At 58.1% G+C, this 21,828-nt stretch overlaps 4 protein-coding genes across 10 annotated transcripts in view; 1 reads left to right on the top strand and 3 right to left on the bottom strand.

Moving 5' to 3' along the window:
* The window catches only part of MTMR4 (myotubularin related protein 4), a 60,108-nt gene extending 50,253 nt beyond the window's left edge, over window positions 1–9,855 (bottom strand). The window contains exon 1 of the mRNA XM_075517698.1: window positions 9,748–9,855. The gene's annotated coding sequence lies outside the window, so the exon portion shown is untranslated. The remainder of the gene's footprint in view (window positions 1–9,747) is intronic.
* A 330-nt stretch (window positions 9,856–10,185) lies between these two features.
* Window positions 10,186–15,786, top strand: LOC142417455 (caspase-1-like). 4 transcript variants are annotated; one of them, XM_075518215.1, is made up of 11 exons: window positions 10,186–10,566; window positions 10,868–11,016; window positions 11,476–11,530; window positions 11,996–12,268; window positions 12,598–12,734; window positions 12,987–13,163; window positions 13,366–13,600; window positions 13,730–13,882; window positions 14,473–14,582; window positions 14,934–15,039; window positions 15,321–15,786. In XM_075518215.1, the coding sequence occupies exons 3-10, from the start codon at window positions 11,524–11,526 to the stop codon at window positions 15,024–15,026; spliced, it is 1,185 nt and encodes a 394-aa protein (XP_075374330.1). In that variant the 5' UTR covers window positions 10,186–10,566; window positions 10,868–11,016; window positions 11,476–11,523; the 3' UTR covers window positions 15,027–15,039; window positions 15,321–15,786. The 4 variants fall into 4 exon arrangements, with proteins under 4 accessions (XP_075374330.1, XP_075374328.1, XP_075374329.1 ...); XM_075518213.1 differs by having other exon boundaries at window positions 10,864–11,016; XM_075518214.1 differs by lacking the exon at window positions 10,186–10,566 and having other exon boundaries at window positions 10,764–11,016.
* A 479-nt stretch (window positions 15,787–16,265) lies between these two features.
* On the bottom strand, window positions 16,266–19,051 carry ABHD11 (abhydrolase domain containing 11). 4 transcript variants are annotated; one of them, XM_075518132.1, is made up of 6 exons: window positions 18,924–19,034; window positions 18,432–18,567; window positions 18,160–18,333; window positions 17,555–17,725; window positions 17,104–17,285; window positions 16,266–16,797 (listed from the first exon to the last, which is right to left on the bottom strand). In XM_075518132.1, the coding sequence occupies exons 1-6, from the start codon at window positions 19,013–19,015 to the stop codon at window positions 16,659–16,661; spliced, it is 894 nt and encodes a 297-aa protein (XP_075374247.1). In that variant the 5' UTR covers window positions 19,016–19,034; the 3' UTR covers window positions 16,266–16,658. The 4 variants fall into 4 exon arrangements, with proteins under 4 accessions (XP_075374247.1, XP_075374246.1, XP_075374245.1 ...); XM_075518131.1 differs by having other exon boundaries at window positions 17,555–17,721; window positions 18,160–18,337; window positions 18,432–19,051; XM_075518130.1 differs by having other exon boundaries at window positions 18,432–19,049.
* Window positions 19,052–20,585: 1,534 nt separating this feature from the next.
* On the bottom strand, window positions 20,586–21,230 carry CLDN3 (claudin 3). Its single transcript, XM_075517846.1, has one exon. The coding sequence runs from the start codon at window positions 21,228–21,230 to the stop codon at window positions 20,586–20,588; it is 645 nt and encodes a 214-aa protein (XP_075373961.1).
* Window positions 21,231–21,828: the final 598 nt, after the last annotated feature.

The raw sequence follows: 21,828 nt of genomic DNA, 5'->3' as shown, positions 1-21,828 counted from the left end.
TGACTTCCTCTGCTACAAGACCTATTGAACCTTTTCTGAAAGGTCTAAGTAACAGACTTGTATTTCAATAAAAGAAGGCAAGCCCACAGACGGAACAGTGTGTCTCATACTTCTGGAAATTGCTCTAGTAGAAACATCTATTGAAGAAGGAAAGATGCAGTAGAAGGGAGAGAAAGGGAGGGAGGGAGGGAGGGGGTTTCACTTTTCATCAAGCCTGTGTGTTATTATAAAACAAAACAGTCTACAGGATGAAAACACTTTTCCTTCCTCTTTTGCCTCATTTAGCAATGGCAATGAAAGCTCTGCACAGTGTTTCCTAATGAGACAGTTAGAAGATCTGTACAGAACTTCTGCATTCAACAGTTTTATATTAAAAAATAACCTCCATTTACTCTCGTTGCTGAACAAACCAGGCTCTGTCTAGGATAATCTTATCCAGCATCCAAAGGTGCTTGACTACCCTCTTTCCGATGGAAATGCAGAGAGCAGGCAGTAGAAAGGTATCCGTCTGCCCGCTGGCATGCCAGAAGGGGTGACGCTCCCCAGAGAGCAGCGCTAGCAGACTGAATATATTAACTTTTAAAATTACAGAAAGGGGAAAGAGCAAAGAACAGAGTAGGTAAGAAAGGATCTCGTGCTAGTCCAAGGAAGTGCAAAGGACAGGAGGGAGGGGTATGAGTCGCTTGCTGGCACATACCAGCCCTGGCATCTACTCCCCCTGTGGATCTGCATCCAGTTCGTGCTGGCTGCCTGCCGGTAACGTGGCATTCCCTCCAGCAGCTGCCTGCAATATGTCTCCAGGCTGCCCTATAATGAGCACAGTACCTTGGATGCTAGAAGCTACTGGCTGTCCTAACGGGAATGGTCAGTGGTATGAGTCAGCCACAGGCACAAGAAAGGACGTTACCAATTCTTCAGACAAAAGCACGCCTGTTCATTAATTTCTTCTGATCATTTATTTGTCTTAAAGTAGAGAAGAGCAGGGCCTACGAGTAAGCCCCTGCACTAAGTCCATCAAATCTCAGCCTGAGGCAACTCCATTAATTATCACTTCCTGCACCAAGTCTCATCCCTCACCTTCAGCAAGCAGAAAAGCTCCTCTCCAACACGGTTCTTCATGCTAACCAACCCCCTGTGCTACAAAAAGAAAGCATCTGCTCTTCTAGGGTTGGCACCCCGATAACTCACAGTATCATGACATTACACAGGAATACACAGTCAACATCATCGCTTAATGTTTAAGGCAAAGGTTAATTTTGCCCAGGTCACCTCTCTGAAAGACACTGCCTCCCCAAAGCTCCCACTCGGTATTCTCACCAGACACTGCAGACGCCCACTTGAAGGATCACAACTGCCAGGCTGAGGAACAGAAATGAAGCTGTCACAGCCATCAGGCCAACATCAGCAGAAGAATCAGAGCAAAACTGCTCCAGCAACAACTTTGCTTAAGGTACCGTTTCCACTCCAGGCAGAGGAGCACTTGACACTGCCCTATAAGATGGTGCAATCTGGCAAAGCTCCAGGGAGAGTCTGGGACTTGCTCTTAGGTCCCCTCAGGGATTTCTGCATGTACCTCCAATACCTGGGAGTCTCCCACCACAGCCCCTTCCCTCACCACAAGGCTTCTAACAAAAAGATTGTGTATTCTTGCTGCTAGGTGCCCTTTAGTTACAACTGCCACTAGAATGACGCACTACAGGTTCAAAACCCCCTGCAAAATAGGGACTTCACAGCTTAAACAAGCACTTCTCCTTTGAAATCAAGGTACTTTCTCTTCCCATAGGCAGCTAAATCTAAACATGAAACCCCAGCGTACATAAATAACAGGCATTCAGAGCCCAATATACTTTTCACCTGCCCAAGTTAGAGGCAACAAGGCCCTGAGCAGGGCGGCAATGTGGGAGCTGGAGCAGGAATGGAAAGGATACACAGCACTGGGTTATCCCGGGGATGATAAAACTCCCTAAATCTAGTAATAAAATTACTTTATAAAGGCACTGTACCGCATGAGCTCTAGTACCAATCCAAGCCTAGCAGCATCAGAGCTGGCATCAGTACCAAAATTCACAATCATTTGGTTAACAGACTCAGCTAGGCTGCAACTTCTTTGCAAAGACCCACCCCTGACCTCAGCTCTGTCCCTCTCCCTGGACACGGTGTTATTCCCTCTTCCTGCAAAAGGGAAAGAGGCAGCGTGCAGAGCCCCCGGCACCTTGTGGAAACCAGGTCCACAGACAGAGGAGTTGCCTTGCTGAAAGCAAGATGAGATTTCTCTTTGCCCAGACACCCTCTCTCTATACCCACAGCTACTTGCTGGGTTTGCATACATATCCATGGCCTCGGGATATCATCACGTCGCTGGAGAAGCTGTGCAGAAACAGGGAGCTTTCCATTCCTAGAGTAGTTGCCTCTTGTCAGCTGCTTGTAAAGGGTGTGGATATGAAAAACGCAAGCCAGTAGCTCCACTGACAGAGAAATATTAAACACTGTCACTTTCTAGAAACAGAAGATCTCCTGTCTATACCAGGTAGGTGATGAACAGCCTTGTGCAGGTGAGAGAGATGCTTGCAGAGGACTGAGAAGAACCGGGCACATTGTCTAGAAGCACAAACAATTCAAATACACAGAATGAAAAGCTGATAACCCAGAAAGAGGAGACAAAGTTAGTCATCCTGCAGGGACCCCAGCCATTATGCTGTCTAACCCATTGGGACTGTAGGGAAATGGCTGCCCAGCAGCACAGCAGACACAGAGGCAGGCAGATACTCATCACACCAGAACTCAGCAGCAGTTCCCCAAGTCACGAGGATCTCAGCTTTAAAAAAAAAAAAGCAGCATTGAACTATAGCATCGAAGGAAATAACTCCCATATACAGAGGACATGAAAGTATCAGGCTGTGACAAACCCTGAAGTCACACTACTCGTCGCATTGGAGAGGGAACGAGGGGCTGACAAGAGCCCAGACATACCCAAGGGCGCAGGAAAGTTGACAACAGGACTCCAAAACAAGAACTGTACTTCAGCACAGCCAGAGGGAAAATTTAACATCCCAGGTCACTGGTAACATGGAGTGGACACAGCATCCTCAGCAGTACATAAAACATCTTAAAAAAAAAAAGTCTCTGATGCTTTCAGAGGAGCTCACCAAATCCCACTTCACTGTGCATCTTCCCACCAACCCCCCCCAAACATGTTACAGCTGTACTTTCCGCATCCAAACACAGCCTTCTGCCCCACCACACACAGGCTGCTCCGTTTCACATCTGACTTCAGCTTCCCCAAGCCTTGTGCCTGAAGAGACTGACTTCCACCTACCCAAGTCTGACCTTCAGGGCAGCACAGGCTTTTTAGTTTGCACCCAGATACCATGGGCTTGCTCCAAGGATTTCAGCAGGTTTAGAACATTTTATAGCCTTTGGGAAATTCAGTCTACCCTTAGGGAAGGAAGGCAGAAGTGCCTTTGGCACTGGGGCAGCTGCAGCCCTGACCTGGTGGGAGGCAGGAAGGGGGCTGTGCAGTCTGGCCCAAAAGCAGAATCAAGCACAAGCCCAAACAATGCTGACTGGGGTGAGAAGCAATGACTCCAGGTCTCCTTCTGTCCTCCTAAACCTACCCCTGAAGACCCCAGGTCATGAGGAGCCCATCGGGTGATGATGCCACCAGGTGATAGCGGTAGGCAAGCAGTGCTGCAGGAAGCATGGGCACCAACCCGAGCTCTGGGCTGGCAGCTAGCCATGCTCTCCCCAAGTACCCTTGGTGGTATGTTCTCAAAACTGGGTGTAGGTACCTCATAAACCAGATACTAAACAGGGCAACGGCTTCTCTCCTTCACATTAAAATAGTGAGACAGAGTTCCACCTGGCTCTGTCATGCTGTGCACTGGTGGTACCGAGTGCTATGTGCCAGTCACGCTCCAGCAATAAAGTGCACTTCCGCCAATGACTTTGAAAGATTTTTTTTTAAAAAATTTATTGTGAATCCAGGCAGTACAGTTGAAATAAGAGACACAACTTAATAGATTTATGCTGGATTGCCACAAGGCACTCATCCACTCGGAGGAAGCCGGCTACTTCAACAAGTTTCTAGAATAAAACAAAACAACAAAACCCTCCGAAGCTTCCAGAAGGAACAATGCAGACTGCACCACTTGCACAGAACAGTCCTCAGTTTCAACAGAGACCATCAGAGAAAGACTGGCAGAGTCTAAGCAATTGAGCTGGCTGTAAAGTAGAAATGCTTTGAGGGTCCTTACCATAAAGCTGTCACTCACAAGCAGTACCATGTCCAAGCACGTTCTGCCAGAGCGAGCAATTCCACAATTTCATTTTGCAATGAAGAACTGGTCAGGTTGGAAAAGGAATGACGACTCTGCTTTCCAGCCAGTGCTGCCTGAGCCATGAAATGGAAGAAAGCTGAGCTCTAGAGAATACCCTGCTGTGAATGCGGGCTTAAGTTCAGATACAAGACTTTGCCCCCGAGCAGATAAGTTGTGAGCTGTGTCTACCTATGTCTCTGCTGCCAGGACAGACTTCTCCAAAGAGGGGTGGAGCTGACAGCGGTTAGCAGCCTCAGCAAAAGTCACCAGATTTGGCTTCTTGCTAGGTCTCAGACAGAGGCACCCAGTATATAGCCTGTACCTTGCGATCAGAACAGTTCCATCCACTTTATTCCTAGCTAACTCCATTCCCAAGGCTGAGGTAAATCTCAGTCCTCATCACCACCCCTCCCATGAACACCATGCAATGGTATTCCATTCTATATCCGATGAATACTCCTGATCCTCCACAGTGTGATCAGATCCGCACCCCTGCAAGTGACAACATATTTCTTTCCCCCAGGAAAATAAATATTGGCAAAAGCAAAATTCTATTGTGCATGCCCAGGACAGCTGACCTTCACGAGGTTTATAGTGCATGAGATCAGCTGTATCAAACACGCTGTTGAGCAAACACTCCACCTAGAAGATAAGCAATACAATCCATGAGGGAAGGAAGATTGGTATTGCTCTAAACCAGAGAGTAAAAGGAATAAGGCACCTACAAATGCACACAACATAAAAGGAAGCCTCTGAGGCCAGTAACTTGATACGAGTTGAAACAGAATATACAGACATGTAACCTTCCTCTCTTGGGATAGGCCCTGGGCAGGCTTCTCCCTCTTGAAGAAGAAATTTGAGGGCATCAACTGAGAAAGAGCAACAAAGTCAAAATAATAAGTAACAACGAAGTCGTTACCACTGCTAAGAGCAGGAACCATCTGTTTAGTTTTGTTGTTGCTATGTCCCATTGTTATCTCCCCTAGGAAAGGCAAGACACTGCTTTCAAATCTACTGTACACAGATCACTCAGGTCTGCAGAAAGATGCTGCAAAACAAATGCCATGCAGAACTATTCCCATGATTCGATCCCCATCCCCAGTGAAGCGCAGCAGCCCTGGAGAAGGGGAAGAAGCTCTTCCAGCTCAGAGGCAAACCCAGATACATCAGAGTGAATGGAGGCTCCACGCCAAAACCTCAGCATGAGGAAAGCTGAGCATAAACACAGCGGGAGAGCTGTCGGGGAGCTGTGTTGGAAGGAGTCTTGATAGACCCTCAACTGCCACATGCGTCAAACCCTCTCAGCGGCCGTAAGACTGATCAAACCAGAGATAAATGAAGCAAAGCTGGAGGGAAATAGATGGTAGGTAAGGGGGATGTGTGTGCACGGCCCAAAAAGGACTCCAAGAGCTCAGGCTTAGAGAGAAGGGCTCCCTGGTACCAGCACATGCTCTCTGGCAGGAAAACAGGCTCATTTCAAATGGGATTCAACCACTGAATGTGTTTCAGTTTCATTTCAGCTCACATTCCCTGTTAAAAGAGCTGATTTTCCTGCATAGGCAAGGAACCAGGCACCACCCCTGTGTACACAGCAGCACAGTGCATTACTGCTGCCAGAGCCTTTCAAATCAATCACAACGTCTAAAGCTCTGGCTGCAAAGCTGAAGCACCTCACACCAGGGCAGTTTCCTTCCTCGGAAAAATTCATCATCTCCAATGGAAAGTATGCCCGATTTCCTTGCATTTGGTTCTGGGCTGCGAGGTGCAGATGCAGTTGTACTTGTGGCAAAGGCAGAGAGCAAGACAGCAACCAAAAAACATGTGCTTGAAAGTAGGCCTGAACAGGCATTTACTATTTATAAGCTAATCATCTGATCCCTCCTAAGGGAAATCCTATCCTTTCGGGCTGTTGAGAGCACGCGTAACTGCACAGTCTCTGCAGGACTGCTAGGGAGGAACAGAAGGGAGCAATTATATCAGTGAGGAGTGCACTCAAAGTGCCCAGACAAAATTCCTCCCTGCTCCGTAACAGCACAGGCATCCTCCTGGAGAGCAAGCCAGGGATTACGAGCAGGGATTAATCCGTTACGCTAATTTGCTAAGAGCAAAGTAATTTTTTAAATAGCTCTCATCTCCATTCATCGTTATCTAAAAAGGGCTCTGATCTAGTTCTGCAAATGTTGACATTTTCCTGCAAGCAGTGATAGAGGAGTCTCACGATAACAGCTGGCATCGAAATCCAGAAACGCCAACAAGCAGAAAACTGTGGCTGGATGGAGCTACCTTGGAGGGTGGGCAAGCAAGAATGGAAGAGAAAGGTATGAACTTTCATAATTGCTTGCTAGTTATTAAGTCCTGGGGGGACATTCCTGTCCTGGGAAGTTAAGCATGATAGTATACAGCACTGTTTTTTTTTTTTTCTCCTGTTCACCTTTCTCCCCAATAAAAATAATCTGGGTTAGATTATACTGCTTGATTTTCTTGTAAAACAATGCTCAGTCACTTCCAACACAACTGCACATGCTCTTTCAATGCAACACCACACACACCCCAAGAAACAATCTCATTTTCTCTCTAGCCTCTTTATTTTTTTTCACTTACCAACTTATAACTGAGAACAACTCTCTCCCTCAGATGACAGCAGCCTTTAATGATGAGCTGACAACACAGAATAGGAGTGGAAGTAGCTCTGTCTCAAAAAGCACAGATTAAAGCAGTGTCTTCGAGAAGGAAGCCCAGCTCCCAGAGCAATCCTCACAAACAGGGCAGACAAGAGCCATGCAGATCTGGTGCCTGCCTTCAGGTGAGCAAAGCTCAGCAAGATACAGGAGGGGGAATAGCTGCACACATCATCCCCTTCACTCCCACCAGAGCCAGGACAAGGGAGACTTTGAAAAGCCCCAATGAACAAAAAACAAAAGCAAGCCAGTGCATATTTGGCAGATCGAGATAACAATAAAGCTGGCACAGCGGCATTCTCCAAAGCCTCCCTGTCATGGTAAGATCTAGCCCTAAAGCTTCCCTCGATTTTGGTTTGGTTTTTGGGGGTTTTTTTGTTTGGTTTTTTTTTTTTTTTCCTTTTAGCTTGCTACAGATGAATCTGACAGCTAACTGACACTGTCAGCAAGACAGAAGGGCTGGAAGGACATTGCCACAAAACTAACAGCAATGATACATCTGAGGAAATTTCCCTGTTCAGGCTCTCTCTGAAAAATCAAATAACTGTCACTGCCAGCATAAACAGATTTCTGCGAACACAGCAAAGGAAAGGGGAAACCAGATGTTTCTAGAAATTAATAACTATAAGTAAAACTTTTAAATTTATTTTCCAGTCTTCATCTCAGTTTGTTTACTTAGATATTCATCTTCCAGCGAACACCCTGAAAGACATTACGGCCACCTTACAAACTCCCAAGCAGAGCAGACCACAGAACTTCCCAGGCTGTTAGCTGAGCTGCAATACTTGCCATTGCTTTTATTAAAAAAAGTATTGAGGCTTGATGTAAAAGTTGCCAGCAAATACAAAGTCATCACTGACTTTGGGACATTTGTTCTCATGCTTGATTCTCTATCACTTAAAAATATATGCTTTGGTTTCTATGCATACACTCGTTTACGACCACCAGCCATACTGAATTCCCACAGTCCAACTTCTGTCCTCCACAACTACAAACAGACTGACCAAATCTTCTTGTTGAATGAAGCAGATGGAGTTCTCGTCACCACATAGCAGCTTTTTTCACCTTTAATCCCACCTTCGTACATCGTCTCTGAACTCTGCCCAGCTCTCCACTAGCCTTCGCACCACACACGGGCACCAAACCTGGGTGCAGAAGCATTTGCACCAGTGAGAGCTGAGCTAATGTACCCTCTCCTCCTTCTCCACAGATGCAGTGAGATATCGAAGATCACCTCCTCCTGCCTGGCTCTAGCCCCGCTGTGTTCAACGTAGTCATGAACCCATGCAAAACTACTGCTCGCTAGGACAGGCCTCACTCCTTCCTCCCTTGCTTGTCTGTTGGTGTAACAGACTATTTCCAAGCAGTTTGCTTTCTCTAGTAATAGATGTGTAACCTCGCCAGAAGTACAGTGCCAAACTAACCAGACCACTGTATCAGATCCTAATCTCTTATTTTCCCCTCAGCACTCCAAGTTGCTTGTGTGCTCCATCAGCTTTTAGCTGCAAACTCTCTTCAGGTCATTGACAAAATCAGCAGTAGGATTCTTATGAGACCGTTAACATAATGTCCCCAGTAATGTTCTGGGAGCCACTAATTTAACATGGGTACTTTTGAGCTCAGCCCCCTTCAGTTAATTCAGCAGAAAAACCCAAAGGCATCGTATTAAATGCTTTAGGGAAACCTATGTTTACAAGACATAGCTGTTTTGAGGTTTTTTTTAAATAAACATCAAACCTGCAACAACACTGTGTCCACACCAAACCACCAAACTTCAGCCACCAGCAGTTTCAAACCAGCACAGAAAGCTTCACCGGCTTCTACCCAACAAGCAGAGTAGGCACCTTCTCCAAAAAACAGCAATGTGTGATCTCACGCAGGGGGCACCGGACAAACCCCACCAGGCGGGATGCAGGTGAGAGGAGTCTCTGGCAGGATAACCGGCTCCGTGCCGTTACCACGGTCGGCGTGGCACAAGGATCTCCCTGCCGCGAGGTGCTTCCAGGTGGGATCTCCGCGGCCTGCATGGCCCCTGCCCGGCTGGGAGGCAGGGACGGCCCTTGGCAGGAGGGCAGCCCAGGCGCTCCCCTCCCGGGGCCGGGGGAAGCAAGCTGGGCCCGCAGTCTCCGCCCCGCAGCCGAGGCCTCCCGCCGGCGGGCACGGCTCGCCCAGCCTGGGGACCGCCCGCTGCAGGATCGGGCAAGGGCTGCCGCTCCCGGTACGGCGGGGCGGAGGCCCCGCACAGCCGCCGGACCAAGCGGCAGAGCCGGCAGCGGACAGGCTGCCTCCGCCCCGGGCCTGACCCGGCGGAAGCCCCGCGTCTCGTTCCTTCCTAACGTGAACCAGCCTCTACCCCCCGGCAGCACCTCGGGGCCTCCCCCGCGGTCACCGGCCACCCCGCGCCACAGCGGGCAGCAGCGCAGGCCGGCCTGGACCCACCCGCCCCACCGGGACCGGGCCGCGGGCCCGCCACCGCCGCCTCAGCGCTGCCGCCACCGGGCCGGCAGCCGCCCCTCACAGACAGGCCCCAGGGAGGCCTCGCTCACCGGGCGGCGAGGAGGAGGAGTGGGGCCGGCCGGGCGGCGGGGAGAAGCCTGAGGAGCGCCGCGGGGCCAGGGCAGGGCAGGGCAGGGCAGGGCAGGGCAGGGCCGGGCAGGGCCGGGCCGGGGGCAGAGGCCGCGCTCGGAGCCCGGGGGGGCGGGGGCGGTGGCGGTGGCGGCGAGAGGGGAGGGGGGAACCGGCGGGGGTCTCACCTGGCTCCGTCCGCGCCGCTCCCGCCTCTGCCGCGTGCAGCTCCCCGCCCTGCGCCCCCCACAGACCCGCGCGGCCCAGCCAATCAGCGCCCGGCGCCGCCGGCACCGCCGGCCAATGAACAGAGGGAACGCGTCCCCGCCCAGCGCCACCGGCCGCCAGAGCACGCCCTTCTCCTCGCCCGCAAGCCTATCCCGTGACCCGGCGCGGCGCGCGGGGCTGGGCGGGACCCGGCGCCCGACGCCCAATGAGAAATCACAGCGCGTCCCATTGCAGCCAATCTGCGGCCAGTCAACCCTTCCCCTCAGAAAAGGGCGGGCGGTCACCGGGGCGTCGCGGGGGGGCGAAAATAAGCGGGGGGGGGGCAATACCGGGGCGGGGGGGCCAGTACGGGGGGGGGCGGGCGCCTCCTCACGTGACCGCCCGGTAACCGGGCCCCCTTCATCCCCCCGCCTGCCCGCAGCCCCCACGGCCCGCCGCTCCTGCGCCCGCGGGCAGCGGGGAACCGGCTGCGGTGGGGCCCGTGGGAGGAAGGCGGCCCGAGGGGGCGGCCGGGGACCTGGGGGCAGAGGCACCCCCCAAACAGCCCCCCGGGGGTACGTGCCCCAGACCGTCCTCATCCGCAGGCAGCAGGCACCCACCGAGGGCCGTGGGGTGGGCAGGCACCAGGGGAGCCCGGGCCCCTCACCGGCAGCGCTGCCTCCCACGAGCAGTGTCCTGGCCAGGGCAGGACGGCGCTGGGGTCTTGTCACAGGGTTGGGGCACCTCGGAGCTGTGGTGTGGCAGGCCTCCCCAGCCGGCCTGAGGAAGCCTTTGGGATGGTAAAAAGATGTTAAGGCCTCCCTGTTTTGTCGCCCTGCTCAGCCTTCAGCAGCTGCTGCACTCTGCAGCCAGCCTCTGCCTCTGCCTCTGCCTCTGCTGCTGCTTGTCTCTACCTCCCAAAGGGCTGGATGTCCCTCTTCTCCATGGCTCATCCCTGGGTTTCCCCATTGTTGGCGTTACTTCTGCCATTCCCACCCAGGTCTCACCCTACACTCAATGTGCCCTGCAAAACAGCCCTGCTAATATAGCTATGGGGCAACCTCAGGCTTTCTTACAGTCCAGACTTTACTTTTCAGGCAGGCTCCCTTTCCCCCCAGCGCCTGCGGGATGGAGACGGGGCTGGTGAACCCATGGGTGGATGAGGATGCTGCTGCCCAAGACAGCGTCTCCCTGCCAGCGCCTGGACAGGGACTGCGAGGAAGGGATGAGCCGAGCCTAGCCCCAGACAGGTTTGGAGAGTTTGGGGGTGTGGGGATGAAGGGGATGTTGGTCCTTGGAAGAGGATGGCCACCTCTGCCTGGCCCTGGGACTGCGAGCTGCGAGCGGAGCTGCCCCGTGCCTGGCTCTGAGAGGTGCAGGAGGGCTGGGAGCCTCCTCCTCGCCCCGCAGGTGCTGGGTGTTGTGGCACTGGGGCCAGTTACATGCATGCGTGATGCCCCAGTATCACGGGGATGTGCTGAGCACCGCCAGGATGTGCTGAGCACCGCCATCCAACCATGGCTACAAAGGGCGCAGTGGCTCTTGCCCCACATCCGGTGGGCTTGCAGGCGTGTGCTGGGCTATAAGTGACCGTAGGGGCTTGGGCGGGGTACGGCAACAGCCCAGGAGTGGGGCCCGAGTGGGAAGACAGGAAGTGAAGCTGTGACTTACTTTTTTTGTGAACATTTACTTTCGTTTCCCCCCCGCAGCAGAAATAGACTTCGTGGCTCCTTCCGCAGGCCTGGGACTGAGGAGTGATGGCAGGTGAGTACGACCAGCGGTGCTGGGGCTCCGTAGTGGGGTAGTGGTCCTGCCCGGGTCCTGCTCGGGTCCTGCTCACCCTGGCCAGCTCAATGCACAGGGAGACAGCGCAGCATGCAGGCTGGAGTTCAGGACACTGCATCCCTGAGCAGCTGGGGCCCTGCTCCTTGCAAATCCGTCCCCTGGGGCACTTTCTGTGGGTATGTGAGAAAAGGTGGAGGGGGGCGATGGCAGGGGAAGCCCCCGGGGTGGGCAGTGAAGGAGAGAGCAGCACCCTGGGTGGGCAATGAGGGAGGGGGAGCACTCAGGGTGGATGGTGGGGGAGGGATCAGCAGCTGGGGGTGGGGCAATGGGGAAGCGGGCAGCACCCAGCGGAGGCAACAGGGAAGGGGGAGCACCCGGAGCGGGCAGTGGGGCAGCAGGAGCCATGGCATGGGAGCTCCGGGCACTGACAGGGCTGTCCTGCAGACACGCTGCTCCTGAATGTGCGGACAGCCTTTGTGGAGCGTGTGAGCAAGCCGGTGATCTCTGGGCTGCTGGACGAGCTGCTGGCCCGAGGGGTGCTGAGCCTCGAGGAGGTGGACGAGGTGCAAGATAGATACACAGTGCGTGCCGACAAGGCCCGCTGCCTCATTGACTGCGTCCGCCTGAAGGGCCCCAGGGCCAGCCAGATCTTCATTGACAGCCTCAGGAAGCGTGATGGCACCTTGGCGGAGCAGCTGGGTCTGACCGCTGAGTCAGGTGAGAGATGCGGGGCTGTGGTCTGCCCCCGGCCATGCTGGGGCTCCCGGTGCCTCCGGTGGGGTGCTGGAGTGGGGCCTGGCCCTGGCGAGTGTCTGAAGCCTGAAGGCAAGAGGTAGTTGGGCATCCCCAGTGTCACTGCTCTGTGGCACTGAGTCCCCCTTGCCATGCAGTGACAACAGGGCTCTCAGGGGTGGCTGTCCCCCGTGGGGCTGAACAGGGACCTCCCAAGGGGCAGAGACCAGCTCCGCTCATCTGTCCGTGCCCTGCAATAGTCCCCTCTTGCTGCAGGCACTTCGCAGTGTAACTGTGGGGCTTTCTGCTTGCAGGGTCCCCTGGTGCACAGCTGGCCTCCCCCAACACTGAGGCCTCCCCTGGACCCCCCGTCAGCATCCAGGGCCAGCAGTGGATCCAGCAGTGCTCCCTAAGCGAGTACCAGCGCATCAGGGACACAGAAGGAGACCAGGTGCTGTGGGCAGAGGAGATGAGAGGAGGGCTGGAATGTGGCCTGGCCACTCTGCCGGAGCGGACAGGGGCTTGTCGAGGGGAGCCAAGGTCTTTGCTGACCCAGGAGCAGTACAGGAGATGTAGGGAGATGCCCCAGGGACAGGGAGATGTAGTTGCTGCACCCATGGGCCTTCTCTGATATTAGCTGCCTCCCAAGAAAAGCCCCCTGCACCCACCCACCACTGAGCGCTGCCTCCCTCCATCCTCACAGATCTATCCCATCCATCTGCCACGGGAGATGCGAACCCGCAGGGCCCTGCTCATCTGCAACATTGAGTTTGAGCATTTGAGCCGGCGGGATGGGGCTGAAGTGGATGTGGAGGGGATGACGAAGCTGCTGGAAGGGCTGGGCTACGTGGTGGACGTCCATTACAACTTAACTTCCCAGGTAAAGGACTGCACAAAGCAGCTGCCACTGGCTCCAGGAGTGACGCAGAGACCCCCCCGTGCGTGTGTTGGTGATGGGGGGCTCAGGCACCACAGGGACACCTCTGTCCCCAATGGCAATGGCTCCTGCCCACAGCTGGTGGCTGGGTCTCCACACAGCTTGTCACAGGTAGCTGATGTTCCTTCCTTGTGCTGGTTTTTAGGGGATGGCTACGGTCATGAAGGATTTTGCAGATCGCAAAGAGCATTGGACCTCTGACAGCACTTTCCTGGTCTTCATGTCCCATGGGGTCAGGGCTGGGCTCTGCGGGACCAAGAGCAGAGACGAGACCACAGACATCCTTTCCCTCGACACCATCTACAAGAAATTCAACAACAAGTACTGCCAAGCGCTGCTGGGCAAACCCAAAGTGATCATTATCCAGTCCTGCCGTGGAGGTGAGTCCCCGCTACGAGGTGCCTGCGAGGTGAGCAACCCGGCCAGGCTCTCCCAGGGCACGTGAGCCCCGAGCACAAGGTGGGGACGGGACACCCCATCATCACTGATGGCTGGCCCTGCCTTCCTAGGCAACGTAGGGTCCGTAATGGTGAGCGACTCCACAGACCCTGCCATGCCCACTCCCAGCTTGGCTCGCACGGTCCCTGCAGGGCTAGAAGATGACGCAATTTGTGAAGTCCACCTGGAGAGTGATTTTGCCACTTTACATTCCTCCACACCTGGTAAGCAGTTCCTGGAGACAGTTGCCCTGCCTGAGGGCAGGCGAGGGCGACAGGACTCCCATTCCTGATGCCATGGGTCTCCTCCACACCTCCTCCTCCTTGGGGCGGGTTTCCGGGGATCCCCCCCATCCGGTGACCGCTTGGACATTGCTCCAACAGCTTCTGGAGAAGGCAGTGTCGTCCCATGCCAGGGTACAAGGCTGCTCCAGGACACCCACAGATCCCTCTTAGCAGCACCAGGGCCAGAGCTTTGTGCCCCTGCCTGGCTGCCTTCCCTTGCCCTGGCTCCAGCCCTCCCCACCGGCTCTGCCTTTATCTCACCACAGTGGCTGGCCAGGGGAAATTGTCTTCTCCTGCTGGGTCACAGATGGCTCCAGGCCGTGCCAGCCTGGAGAGGCCTGAAGAAAATATTCATGTCACTTCTGTCTTCCCTGGGATGCCCTGCCCTTTTCCCATGCTGTGGGTTGGATGGGCCAAATATAATGATCTCAGAGAAGGTGCCCTAGTCTCCTGCTCTGGCATCCAGCGTTAATCACTGTTGCAGTGAGGGACACCGGTGAAATCACACTTGGCATCTTCTGTCTCCCCAGATACTGTCTCCTGGAGAAGCTCAGTAACAGGCTCCCTTTTCATCCAGCGCCTGATAGAGCAGTTTCGAAACCACGCCTGTAACAGTGACTTACAGGAGATCTTCCGAAAGGTGAGGCTTTGTAGTTAACTGCAGGTGTGCTGGCAGATGCAGCCATGCCAATGGTCAGAAATACTGCTTGGAGCGGAGCTCGGGCCAGGGCGGGCCATTTCTCGGCAGGCTCCTTGGGAGCAGGCTCTGTCAAAAGCTTTGGCCTGGAAAGTCAGCTGGATCTCTGGAGGCAGCAGCACCCTGCCACGTGGTGGTCACACGAGAGCCTGGCGTGTCGGCGCAGCTCGTGGCATCCCTTGTGGGATCCACATGCCTGGGGATGCCCCTGGGGATGCCTCCTGACTCCCTGCACCCTTCCCGTGCTGGGAACGGAGCTGCTGTCATTTCTCCCCGCTGTCTCTCTCACCCCAGGTCCAATATTCCTTTAGAAAATTCTCTCGGCAGTTGCCATCACAAGAACGGACTACGATGCTCAGGAAGTTCTACCTCTTCCCAGGCCACTGATCTCCTGCCCACGGTGAGTCTCTTCGCCTCGCAACTCTGCAGCAGCCTTTTGTCTGTGCCCCAAACCCCGTACCTGGGCAGCGAGGAGGAGCGGGGAGAAATTTCCCGCCGCTCCTGGGCTCCAGACCTCGTGGCTCAGACAGGATATCCAAAGGACTTGTGCTGGTAGCTGGGGCCGGGCAGTGGCCTGACTCCATCCCCATCTCCCAGCTGGCCGTAGGAGCGATGGGTGCTCAAGGAACTTGTTTCCATAGCCCGTGTCTCAGGAGCTTCTCGGTCTAATGTTCTTCACAGGTGACAAAATAACACTTGGGCAACAAAAGTGTTTGAATTTGGGGGTAACAAAGCAGAAAGCTCAAGCTCAAGGTGAACGCAGCCCTGCTCCAGAGAGATGCACTTCTCCAGAAAAGGAAAGGACAAGAGGAAGAGCCAAGAACAGCTCTGCAGAAACACAGTGAATCTCCCAACCAGCTACTTGTGCCCCTTCTGCTAGGCAATTACAGAACTGGAATAAAATAGCCCTTGGTCTCCTGTCCTCCCTTCCTTTTGCAGCCTCCAAACAACCCCAAACTGAGCAAACTCTTCCCAGGGAGCAGCAGAGACACCTGGCTCTGGAGCACCAAACGCAAAGCTGGTTAGTGTCTCTCTTAACTGTCCCCAGACAGAGCCTGTCCCCAGTTGTGACAGAGACAATGTGTCACCCCCAGAGCCGCTTCTGCCTCATCCCTGGCTTTACCCATCGTCTAATAAAGGGATTTTTACAGCAGACGGCACTGCTCTGCCTTTAGCCCGCAGTGGGTGGATGGTCGTTACAGCTGGCAGTAGCTGCTGTTAGGTTGCTTTCTCGGGGGACGCTGAGTAGGCAGGAGGTGAGAAATCGGAGGGAGCTCAAGGAGGAGGGGACGCCTGCCTTTGGGGCAGGCTGGGCAGACGCACTCCAGGGGGATTTCCATGCCTCCGCCTTGCAGGCTCGCAGCATCTCTTTAACTCAGGAGGCAGCTTCCCCCACTCCCCGATCCTCCCACTGCCCCTGAGGTGGAGGAAGGACACAATTCCCCCTAGGAGCCAAGAAAGATCCTCAAACCTATGTCTTACGTGCACTGTTCCCACAGCTCGGTGCGTCACGGGCCCAACCCAGTTGTCACCTCCCACCAGCATCCCCACTGGTAAGCAAGAGCCCCTTGCTGTGCCCACCACCACCCTCCCTGTCCTCCACAGCCACATCCAAACCATTTTCTGCCTTGGCATGGATTCAGCTTTATTGCGCATTCTGTGAAGTTACAGCCAGATCCACAACCAGGTGGTCTGGCAGCAGGAAAACGAGTGGGATCTCCTGCCCCCTCCCAGCATCTGAGACACTCCAGCGCAGGCAGGACAGGCTGTGCAGGAAGGGCAGTGTCCTGGGCCGGTGCCACCCCATGTCCCTGCAAGGTCGCAGGAGGGCTCAGCGGGATGGAAGTGCCTCTCTGCTCCGGCTACAGGTGACCCGGGGTGGGAGAAGGCCTTGCAGGCAGGATCGGACTGCAAAGTGGGCAGCTGGTCCAGGCCAAGCCCCTTCTCACAGAGCCCCACGTCACTGCCCGGAGCTCCTCAGGTCCCACACGGTGCTTGCAGAAACCCTGGTCCCCAGCGCTATGGTGGTGGCAGGAAATTGAGGACAGCAGTGATGAATTCTTCAAATTTATCCTGATGGACTATGTGGCCTGCACCTTCGATGTGCTGGACATCCGCCTTGGGAAAGAGGCGCTGGATCTCCGGGTAGTCTTTGGAGCTGCAGGACAAGGGAACACGCCATGGGAAGCATGGTCAGAGGTCCACCCAGGTGCCTTCCCTCCCCCTGCCCAGGCAGAGGGGGATCCCAGGTCTGACCATGTCCCCTTCCCTGCTGGGAAAGCCTGGGGCTGCCCCCAGGTTCTCCCTCACTCTCCAGCATGTTGGTGTCACCAGCTGCTGGAGGCACAGAGCTTGCTCCAGGACCTTCCCCATCTCGGGGGCTTCCTCCCACCCCACCCTGGACAGCCGCAGAAGAGCACAAGGGGTCAAACCACAGACTTTGAACCGCTTCTCTCCGTCCCACCTGATATAGGGCGAGTTGGATCCTCCCAAGAAGAGTGCAGGGCCAGGATACGGCTTGTGGAAGACAGGGAAGTTCATGATATCTGCCAAGTGGTGGGAAATAGCCTCCAGGTTTACCCGCCAGACGTAGCGGCCCTCTACCTCCACCAGGTTGGTGAGGAGGAACTGTCTCAGCTGTGGAAGCTGCCACAGAAGGGGATCGTACACTCTTCAGTTAGAGCAACAGGCCTTCAAGAGGTCCTGGCACCCTCCATCCTCCCCTTCACCCCCTTCTGCCTGTCTCCCATGCTGTCACATCCCCCATCACCCCTGCAGGCCCGGTGAGATGTCCTCCAGCAGCGAGTGAGCCAGGGTGGAAAGAGTCCCGCTGGCACTGTGGCCCTAAAGCCCTGTGCTCCGGTCCCAGGACAGGCTGGGAGCAGAAACCCCATCCAAGGAGCGGGATTTCCTACCTGGACCACTGGACGCAGCTGATCATCAGCGAGCTGGCGGGCTGCAGAGCGGGACAGGCCATCCGGAATCTTCACTGACTTCATGGCAGAGACGTAGGCAGAGAATTCGGAGACGGGTGCAGTTGAGACGGGACTAATGTCCACAGAGATGAGGCGCTCCACGAGATCTGGCTGGGGACACAAGCAGGGCAGACGGGTACCAGCTGAGATCTCCCCAGCACAGGGCTCTGCTCCCAGTCAGGCTCCCTGGAGGCTTTTAGCTCCCTCCTGCCTCAGCAGAGAGCTCCATGTGCCCTTCCCCAAGTCCGTGTGTCTTGGCATGGGAGATCTCCAAGCCCCCTTGCAAATCAGTGCCGGAGGGACAGGGCAGAGCATGGGCTGGCAGACAGGGACTTGCTCCTGCTCCCACAGCCCGGCTTACAGCTCTGAGCGGGACAGCAGCCCCGACCGTGATGGAGAAGAGCCACCCCCTGCGGGGCTGTGGGCAAGGCTGGCACCGGTGAACAGCCCCCACAAGTGCCACCCCCCTTCCTACAGCCTCCCGCTCGAGGAGCCCCCCCGAGCCCGCTCCCCCCACCAGCCCCGGGAGCCCTGCGCCTGCCGACCCGCTGCAAGGCCAGCATCATGGCCGTCTTGCCCCCCATGCTGTGTCCCAGGAGGATGCACTTGGTGATGCCCAGGCGGGCCAGGAGGTGCTGCACATCCAGGCTCATCGCTTCGTAGGTCATCAGCGGGCTGTGGGGGCTGCCGCCGTGGTTCCGGGCGTCCAGCGTCAGCACCTGCCTGGGCAGGGGCACCGTGTCACCCCAGGCCCGGCACCACCGGCCCGTGACCCCCTCCTTGGGGCGCTGCGGCCGCCCCCCACCCGGGGCCTCACCTTGCCGCTGCCGCGGCGCACCAGCGCCTTGGCCACCGTCTGGAAGTTGCCGCGGCTGCCGAAGAGCCCGTGGAGCAGCACCAGGGGCGGCCGGTCCCCGCGGCCCCCCACCTCCACGTGGGCCAGCGGCACGGCTCTGCCGGGAGAGGGTCGTCGGGGGCGTGGCCGGGGGCAGGGGCGTTGGGGAGGGGGGCGGGGCCAGTCCGGGGGGCGGGGCCAAGGGCTGCCCCGCTGGCAAGGAGGAGGTCGGGGTGGCGGTGGGGCGAGGGGCTGGGGGCGGGGCCACGGCCAGGGGGCGGGACGAGGCAAGCACGGGCCGTGCGGGGGCGGGGCCGGCGAGACGCGAGCCCAGCCCCCCCCGGGGGGGGGGGCTACCATGGCACGGGGGAGGGGTTAGCGCCGTGGGGGCGGGGCCCAACCCCGGTAACGGCCCCGCCCCTCCTCTCGGGACCCCTCCCGCCGCCCCCGCCCCGCGCGCGGCCGGGCCCTTACGTCACCACGGAGCGGGCAGTGGCGGGTGGCGGGCGGGGGCGCAGCCGCCCTGGCGGGGCGGGGGGGCGGGCGCGTGGCAGCCGGCGGAGCATGATGGCGGCGGCGGCGGCGGCGGCGCGCGGGCCGTGACGCAGTGCGGCGGGCGGCCCCGCCCCGCCCCGCCCCGCTGCCGGCGGCGGGCGCCCCCTGGCGGCGGGAGGGCGATCCTCCCAGTTCTGGGCGTCGCGTTCTGCCTGCGCCTGCCTGTCGGCGGGGAGACGGAGCCGGGTCCCCCTCCGCCGCCCCCGGGCCCCCGGCCGGTGCCGAGCAGGGCCCCGGGCCGGGCAGAGCCGGGCAGGACCGCCCTGCCGATGCGCTGCCGATCGTTATCGCCGCTGCCTGCGGCGAGCGGGCAGCCAGGCGTGCCGGGGAGCGGGGCGAGGTGGGGCCCGGGGGAGCTGGAGCCGGGCAGGCCACCTGCCGGCGAGCGGGGCAGCGGGGGCTCCGCAGGGACAAAGCGCTGGGGGCCAGGCAGGCTCCGCCTGCCTGCTCCTGCCTGCTCCTGCCTGCAGGTGCAGCCGAGGCCGAGGCCAACAAAACCTCCCGCTCCCGCCTGCCCGTGGGCAGCGTTTTCCCGAAAGCTGCTCCAAGCCCCCGAGCGGGCAGCGGGACAGGCAGCCCAGGGCAGGTTGCAGGCAGCCGGGGAGCTTGCTGGGCCCCGCTGCCTGCTCGGCCCCGGGCAGCGCGGGATCTGGCCGTGCACCTGCAGCGGCTCCTTCCCCCTTTGTCCCTGCCCGCTGGAGCGTGGCGGGGAAGGCGGCTGCCATGCCGGGCCGGGCCATGCCGGGCCGGGCCATGCCGGGCCGGGCCGGGCCGGGCCGGGCCGAGGCGGTGGGAGCGGTTGTGCAAGGCGGCCTCGCCCCAGCCGCTGCCCAGGGGGGAGCGCCCCGCGTTCCCCTCCGCGGAGCCAGACTTTGACCGGGCGGGCAGGGAGTGCCGTGGCCGCATTGCAGCGGCTGCTCCGCTGCCTCCCACCCCGCCAGCTGCCGGAGCGCTGCCCCGAACGGGCGGGGGGGCGACCGGCCCTCCCCGAGCAGGGACCCCCGGGGGGGGGGGAAGAGGGGCTGCGGGGTGAGACCCCCGTCCCCAAATCCGGTGACGCCGGGGTGCTGCCGTAGCGGAGGGTGTGGGGTGGCTACCTGCCGGGGCTGTAGCCCTGGCCCCCCTCCCCGTACCCGGTGGGATCCTGTCCCCCCCGCCCCCCCCCCCCCGCCGGTCCAAGGATACTCGGGCTACCAAAACAGGACACATTTATTGACAAATGATGTAACCGGTACAGACCACGCGTAACAGGGACAGACGGTGCCCGGCCAGCGGCGATGGTGGTGGGGGGACACCGGGGGGGCACCGTCCCCATCCCCGTCCCCGTCCTGTCCCATGGGCGCGGGCAGGGGCACGCCGGGCGCCGCTTCTCCCGCCGACCCGAAACCGCCTCTTGTTTAACCGAAACTGTCTCTATTTACACAGCCCGGCCCTGACCCTGCGGCCGTCCCCGTCCCCTCCTTCGCGCCCCCCCCGCGCTGGTGCCGCCGTCCCCGGTTCCCGTGGAGGGTGATGAGGGTCCCGGGGTGGGGGGTGGGGAGTGGGATGTCGGGGGGTGCCAGGGGGTCCCGGGGGGGGGGCTCAGACATAGTTCCTCTTGTCGTAGCTGGTGACGGCAGAGCGCGGGGCAGAGTAGGCCACCTTGCCGGTGGGGTACCTGTCGTCTTTGGGGGGGCAGGAGCAGCAGAGCAGGGCCCCCCCCAGCAGCAGGAGGGCGGAGGCCGCCCAGCCCACGTAGAGCGAGGTGCCCAGCTCCCGCTTCTGCGCGTCGAGCACCAGCGGGTTGTAGAAATCCCGGATGATGGTGTTGGCCGACCAGGAGACGGGGATGAGGGTCATGACGCCGGAGAGGAGGAAGATGACGCCGGAGACGATGGTGATCTTGGCTTTGGTGCTCTCATCCTCCACGCAGCGGGTGCACTGGGCGCCCACGATGGCCACCAGTAAACCCAGGACAGCCAAGACGATGGCCACCACCAGGAGGGCGCGGGCGGCTTGCAGGTCCTGCGGCAGGGCCAGCATGGAGTCGTAGACCTTGCACTGCATCTGCCCCGTGCTCTGCACCACGCAGTTCATCCACAGCCCTTCCCAGATGATCTGGGCCGTCACGATGTTGTTGCCGATGAAGGCCGTCACCCTCCACATGGGCAACGCACAACAGATGATGCTGCACAACCAACCCAGCACCGACAAGGCCACCCCGCCGATCTCCAACCCCATCGACATGGTGGCTGGTTCGCTGCCGCGCTCCAGGCGATGGCGGAGAAGAACCCACGGACCGGAACCGTCACCGTCACCCGTCGCCGCTTGCAGCCCTTGGGGGATCGGCTTACACCTGGGTGCACCTGCGCTTATAAGGGCTGGCGGGGCCAGCTCAAGCGCCCGCCCGGGGTGGGGTTTCGCTGCTGGACGCTCCTCCGTCACCGTCACCCGCGTCCCACACCCTCCCCTTTGTTTGCAGAGATGGCGCTGGGTTACCGGAGAAGGGCGGGAGGGGGAGAGACGCCACCTGCCACGGCCATCCCCTTGGTTTCGGGGCAATGGGTACCGGGAAGCATGGCCACCATGCTCATTCAGACCCACTGAATCCCCTTGGGCACCTGGAAATCCCTCGGCTTCACCATTCCCCCCGGAGGTGCCAGTGGGTCAGGGTTTGGTTTATTTCTGGAGCGTCTTATCAGTGCTCACGTTTAACCGGGGTTCGGCGAATGCCGGGCACCTTTGCATCGCTGTGCAAAGTGCAACCCCTTTGCTGTGCTGTGATGCTTGTTGCTCCAGCACCCAGGGGACACATGGGTGCTCCCTGCTTGGCAGGGTGGGAGCA

Source organism: Mycteria americana, chromosome 15, assembly GCF_035582795.1.
Source record: "Mycteria americana isolate JAX WOST 10 ecotype Jacksonville Zoo and Gardens chromosome 15, USCA_MyAme_1.0, whole genome shotgun sequence".
In the NCBI taxonomy this organism is placed as follows: Eukaryota; Metazoa; Chordata; class Aves; order Ciconiiformes; family Ciconiidae; genus Mycteria; species Mycteria americana.
Note: the sequence above shows the minus strand (reverse complement) of the source record. Positions and strands in the feature narration are given on the sequence as shown.

What these genes read in the sequence shown, in the direction of transcription:
- LOC142417455 (XM_075518215.1), top strand. An exon ending in GGGACACAGAAGGAGACCAG is followed by an intron (nt 12,735 to 12,986) that starts GTGCTGTGGGCA and finishes CCATCCTCACAG; the next exon opens with ATCTATCCCATCCATCTGCC. An exon ending in TACAGGAGATCTTCCGAAAG is followed by an intron (nt 14,583 to 14,933) that starts GTGAGGCTTTGT and finishes CTCTCACCCCAG; the next exon opens with GTCCAATATTCCTTTAGAAA.
- ABHD11 (XM_075518131.1), bottom strand. Translation starts at nt 18,809, where the DNA reads ATGGTAGCCCCCCCCCCCGGGGGGGGCTGGGCTCGCGTCTCGCCGGCC. An exon ending in TGCGCCGCGGCAGCGGCAAG is followed by an intron (nt 18,338 to 18,431) that starts GTGAGGCCCCGG and finishes GCCCCTGCCCAG; the next exon opens with GCAGGTGCTGACGCTGGACG. An exon ending in AGCTGCGTCCAGTGGTCCAG is followed by an intron (nt 17,286 to 17,554) that starts GTAGGAAATCCC and finishes CTTCTGTGGCAG; the next exon opens with CTTCCACAGCTGAGACAGTT.
- CLDN3 (XM_075517846.1), bottom strand. Translation starts at nt 21,230, where the DNA reads ATGTCGATGGGGTTGGAGATCGGCGGGGTGGCCTTGTCGGTGCTGGGT.